Genomic DNA, 6,047 nt, shown 5'->3' with positions numbered 1-6,047 from the left:
ATTTAAGTGCTGATTTTTAAATTTTATTTTAATTATTTATTATTTATTTATATATTTTATTTCCCAGATATCTTTTTCTGTCCGCTCCTTGTCATTTTTTGGTGCGTGGTTCCTTTGGGGTTGATGTGATCTTGACGGGATTGTTTCTCTTCGCGCTCGTGGATGTGTTTTGGAGTCCATGGACAGAACCGGGCCGGTCCTTTCCGTGTGACGGATGCAGCCTCCCCCGTCGGGGGCTCCTGCACTCAACAAGCCGCGCGCGCGGACGATGGGCGCAGTCCTCCCGCCGAGCCCCCCCGCTCCGCCTCGCTCCTTCGGCCCGGCAGCTTGTTGAATCTCCTCCCCGGCGACGCGCCGCCATGGAGCCCGCCTTCTAACAAACTTCTCTCCCCCCCTCCTCCTCCTCCTCCCTCTCCCCCTAGTCCGTCCGCCCCGAAAAGTTGACCGCGATGGCTCGCGCCGGCGCGTCCGCCGCTCTGGGCTCCGCGTGCAGGCTGCTGTGGCTCCTGAGCGCCGCCGCGGACTTGGCGCGGCTCCAGGAGACCTACGCGCCCCACTCCATACGGACTCAGGGCCACCTGACCCTCGGGGGGCTCTTCCCGGTGCACTCCAGGGGGCTCGACGGCTTGCCGTGCGGCGACCTGAAGCGGGAGAACGGCGTCCAGCGGCTGGAGGCCATGATGTACGCGCTGGACCAGATCAACCAGGACGAGCAGCTCCTGCCGAACATCACCCTGGGCGCGCGGGTGCTGGACACTTGCTCGAGGGACACGTACGCGCTGGAGCAGTCGCTGACGTTCGTGCAAGCCCTGATCACGAAGGACACATCGGACGTGAGGTGCACCAACGGGGAGCCGCCGGTGTTCGTCAAGCCTGAGAAAGTGGTGGGAGTCATCGGAGCCTCGGCCAGCTCCGTGTCCATTATGGTTGCCAACATCCTACGCCTCTTTCAGGCAAGTGTCCAACAAAAAGTGTCCGTTAGTTCATGTGTGCCACTGTCCTCTGGTAACTGTGCGCTTTAGGGGGACAGAGGAAGTGATGCGCGCCCCTCACTCAGAGGAGCTCCAAATAAATAAATAAATAAATAAATAAATAAAAGTCAAATCTCCCAACTTCCAGAGCTCCATCCTGCTGCTTTCACTCATTCTGTTTCATTTATGAATAATCTTCTGTGAGAAGCTAAAAGGCAGGCAGGGGAGAAAAATATAACAAGGCAGGTGGTGCAAGTTTGGTTGCTTTTTTTTTTCTTGTTTGTGTACGTGTGTGCGCGCGCGTGTGTGTTCCAATCTACTCCACTGCGTGGATGCGACAGCTGAGTGCGCCGCTGCGCGTCCCCGGTGGTGCCGACAGAACAGCTCCCGTCTGTTCCAGTCTCACTCCGGAGTCTGGATGAGTGGGCACTGACAGCCTGACACGATCACACCCAAACCCAACAACACACGCGCGCACACACGCACCCACAGGAGAATAACAGGCCTATTTCATGTGATTGCGCATGACTATGTGAGCCTCTCCTATCTAGTGAGACCTCAGGCTTGTTTTCCCCTTTTTTTACCCCCCCCCCCCCCCCTTAAATAAATATCTTTAAAACCACTCAGAGGCCTGATCCAGGCTTCTCACTTTTCTCTACAGCAGGCGGCTTCAAACTCTTAATTGAGCTGAGTGGCTGCAAGTCAATGAGCTGAATTTGCACTGGTTGTGTTTCTGGAGGGGTCCAGCTCTCTGATGCCTTTGGCTCGGAGCTGAAGTTGGCCCACTGCTGGTGCTGCAGTGGAACTGGAGGCAGCAGCGGGGCACCAGTACAGCCAGATTAATTATTTAAAACACATCTCTGTAGCAAAACTATCACCATGTGAAATACCACATAGTTGCCTGTGCAAATGTGAAGAATTCTGATCAGCTCTTGAGTGCAAGAGTGTGTGTGTGTGTGTGTGTGTGTGTGTGTGTGTGTGTGTGTGTGTGTGTGTGAGGAGGAGGACAAGAATGGTCGTCAGAGCTGCAGCTCCTGTGTTAATGATTTGCGGTCGCAGATTGCAGCTCGCCGTCTTGTCGTGCAGTGTCTCGTTTCGATTCAATTAGACAAACACGGGCCCGGCACTAAGTATCTGTTTAACTGCAACTGTAAGACCATCAATGTACTTAACAAGCTTTTAGCTCCCCCCCCCCACCCCCACACCATCACCACCCCTGCCTTCAACCCGTCCTTTGCCACATATCCTCTCTGTACACTTACTTATTCATCCCGTGGCTGTTCTGTGGCTTCTGAGGCTCAGTCGGCGAGACAGACGGGCCCCATCGTGACTTCGGTCCACCTGTTGTCCACCGAGTTAACAGATCAGCTTTGAGCCCCTTCGGTGATGGACAATAATTTTTTTTTTTTTTTTTTGCGCACCTCTGTTTGCATGTTCGCTTGCCTGGACTTTTGGTAAAAACCTTCCACGAACCGGTGGACGGAACTTGAATGACCAGGAAGTAGACGCCGGATGAAGATCCACGGCTGGTTAACGTTTGGAGGGAATTCTATTCAAGATGGCCGCCACAGCTAGGCGACCTTAGCAAACGGACGCTACGATTTAGACAAGATGTGGAGCTCAAATTTGGTTTGGTAGTAACTGAGAGAGAGTCGGATGATTTTTGTTCTTATGAAACTCAGGAAGTGGTCGCTGGATGTATGTCCACAACTGACTCAATTCAAGATGGCCGCTGTAGCCATCTTGGAAAACGAAACGGCTGCAGCTTGCTTGAAATGACAGATAATGAGGTGAACAATGAGGTGACAGTCATCCTCAAGTCACCCTTCGAGCATTAACACAGCTCACAAGATGTGGCTGTGGTGGCCATCTTGAATTCAAGGTGGCGGGATACATACACTGCTGCCAGTGTTTCTTTGTTCGTTCTTTCATCAAGCTGTTTGCGTTTGTGGAAGAAAAAAAAAAACCCAGCAGAAGACCGATTCCCTGGTTGTCCTCTCACCAGTTGGACCCGCACGTCTGCCGAGCGTCAAGCTGTCGGAGCGGAGGTGGAGTTCACGCGCGGCGTGGCGCCGACGCTCAGGCGCCGTAATCAAGCTTGAGGAATCTGTGGAGTGACAGCAGTTGTCATGCGGCTTCATCCATCACTCGGCTTCTTTTCTCTTCTCATTTCCCCGAAGTGGCGCCAGAAAAGCTAGATTGAATCACCGCCGTCGAGGCCGAACGCCAGAGAAAGAGATAAACCCAGCCTCCCTTTAAAAAAAATAAATAAAAAAAACCCCAAAACATTTGCACGTCAGCGCTACTTTTGTTCCCGAGGCTTTGGCCCGGCGATGATATTATCGATAACGAGGATGCAGAATTAAATGCGAGGACGGGCGATCAATACAGAGCTGAGAGCCCATTTACTCTCATTAGTGTTCCGGCGTCTGATTGGTGCGTGGCAGAAATGACAAGTGTTGTTTGCGGCTGCAATTTCGGAGCTTTTAACAGATTCCAAACAAGCACCGAAAGCTTCGAGAGGACACCTGTTAGGGTATAATTAAAGAAGGGGGGGAGAGGAGAAACAGTGGTTTGGTTCACTTTCCAGTCAGCTTGAATTTTGATGAATCCCTGCGTTTGCTAAGGAATGCGGCGTCCTTCGAAGTCTGATCACGGTGACTCCTGCGTTTGTCCTGCTAGCCCACTTACCTTGTTGAATATCAGCAGGTCGTTTGGTGTCTGACTCCTGTGATAAACGAATCATTGGGGAAGCTTAATAATGATCGCAGATTTTTATTGCCAGGTTCTAAATATCACGCCCGCCCATTGAAGACGCGAGTGGCCGCCAAACTGCTAATGCTGGGAAATTGACATGGAGGTGTGTGTGTGTGTGTGTGGGGGCCTGAGCCTGTCATCCTCAATCAAACCTTATTTACCAAAGAGAAACAGGCCATCACTGGTAAGTGAATCTTCCATCTGAGCTAAAGTCTGTCTGTCTGTCTGAGGTTTGAAAAACTCCCAAACTGAAAGGTAGCTCTCATTTATTAAGATTAAGATTATTAACAAAACCAGGGAGTGTTTGTTTCAAATAAGTTGACCTAAACCNGGATAGGGGGTGGGTGGGATAGATTTTCTTCCCCAGGACCCGAGAGGGTTGATCGATACCGTTGCCATGGTGAGGCCGATTTGCCGCTAAGATGTTTTTATTTCTGTGCCTTTCACGCTGCGTTGGAAACGAGAAGCAACGATGCCACATGAGGGCAGAAATCAATCGGCCAAACTTTTGAATTGTTATCAGGATCAGGGGCTGCGGTGTCGTTCACCTTTGAGGGGGGAACCTTTGCTCCTTGGCTCCTAAAAGCACAAGGAGGAGGAGGAGGATGGGCAACTTTGCCCATTTGTAAATTTGAGTCTCTTGAATGAATCATGAAATTGATTTCCATCCAGATGACATTTACATCAGAGAGAGGGCGGAGGGTGGGGTGGGGGGAGTGCAGTCTGCTGCTTGATGGCGCATCTTCCCTCCCAAAAGGCAGAGAGGCAAAAAGCCTGGCGTCGGATCCAGGTGAACTCCGTCTTGTCCTCCTGTCTGGGGAAGTAGCCCCTTTAGAATAGCTGTCTGAGTGAGGCATCGATGTCCTCTGCTCTCGGAGCTCTGACAGGCTCTCCTTTTTCACCGAATCATCGCTGTGACTGATTTGAAGGAGATGGAAGCCTTGCAGTGTGATATATTCAGCTGACAGCGGACGAGATGGACACCAAAGGAATATGAAGGCTCTGAGTGTGTGTGTGGTGTGTGTGCGTGTGGCATTGCAAGCGTTACAAGTGACAAGGGATTGGCGATATGTTAGAAATATATCACAATTTCTTTACAGGTAAACAACCACAATTTTATCATAATTTTTAACTATTGATTTTTTTTTTAGTATTCTGCAAGTTGCTGAACAGTGCAGCTGAACCATTTCAATTCATAAAACATAGTGTGCCCCCCCCACAAAAAATAGATATAAGCCATGAATTTCACCAGACGTTATGCTGCACTCTTTTCAGCTTTACTGAGACCACACCGTTATAGCTGTTTATAAAAAAAACCTTGCATCACATTTCCGCTAATGTGTTTTAGCTAACATTAGCTTGCGTTAGCTGAACTTGCAAGCTAATGTTAGTTTGGGATAGTGGAAGTCATGAGTTAACGATAGCCGAACAGGTAAAATAACATTAGCTGGAATTAAGTGAGCTGATAAGCTAAAGTTAGCGTGAGTAAGCCGAAGTCTTAAGTTCACGTTAGTGAGTTTGGGTTAGCTGAACTGATAAGCTCTCGTTAGCTTGAGTTAGCTGAAGTCAGAGGATAATGTTATCTTAAGGTAGATGTAGTCATAGGCTAAAAATAGCCTGAGTTAGTAGATGTCATAAGCTACTTGTGCTCATTGAGTTAGTTAAAGGGTTAAGCTAATGTTAGCTGGAGTTAGCTGAACTGGTGGGGTCACGGGTCTTCTGTTTACCTGTCTTTGTTTCCTGAGCAGGTGCCAGTCGAGAAATTGTTAGCTTTCCTGCAGCGACAGGTTGTTTCCAATTAGCACAGCTGCAGCGCACCGTGATTGACACGTCTAAGACCCTCCTCCTGGCTCTGATTGGTTGTTTCTGACCGGGAGCAGTGTGTTTCGGTAAACGGCAGTAGGGCCAATGGGAGGAGCTGGATTTTTTTCCAGATTATCTGTCTCATATTCTACTGTCAGAATAAATTTTTTATAAAAGTTACCTACTGCAGCGTTAACTTAAATAATGAGCTAACATTAGTTTTAGTTAGCTAAACTGATAAGCTAATGTTAGCTGAACTAATAGGCTAATGTTACCTTGGGTTATCTGAACTGAAAATCTAATGTTAGCTCGCATCCCTACCTTGGAAATGATCGGTTGCTCAGGTTGTCACACATTTTCTCGCGCTTGCAGTCAATTATGTGTCAACAAAACTTACTGAATGGCTGTTCCCAGATATTGTTCAGACATTCCTCTGCTGTGAGCAACATGTTTATTGGTTAAATGTCACATTTTCTGGATGCCTGCAGGCTGCAGAGGACTCTCAGCAAGGCCCCC

General features: G+C 49.1%; 1 protein-coding gene across 1 annotated transcript in view; it reads left to right on the top strand.

Moving 5' to 3' along the window:
* The first annotated feature begins 6 nt into the window (after positions 1-6).
* The window catches only part of LOC108235264 (metabotropic glutamate receptor 7-like), an 88,722-nt gene continuing 82,681 nt past the window's right edge, over positions 7-6,047 (top strand). The window contains exon 1 of the mRNA XM_017415162.3: positions 7-953. Coding sequence (XP_017270651.1) covers positions 450-953 — 504 coding nt within the window. The 5' untranslated portion in view covers positions 7-449. The remainder of the gene's footprint in view (positions 954-6,047) is intronic.

Source organism: Kryptolebias marmoratus, linkage group LG8 (genome assembly GCF_001649575.2).
Source record: "Kryptolebias marmoratus isolate JLee-2015 linkage group LG8, ASM164957v2, whole genome shotgun sequence".
Classification (NCBI taxonomy): domain Eukaryota; kingdom Metazoa; phylum Chordata; class Actinopteri; order Cyprinodontiformes; family Rivulidae; genus Kryptolebias; species Kryptolebias marmoratus.
Note: the sequence above shows the minus strand (reverse complement) of the source record. Positions and strands in the feature narration are given on the sequence as shown.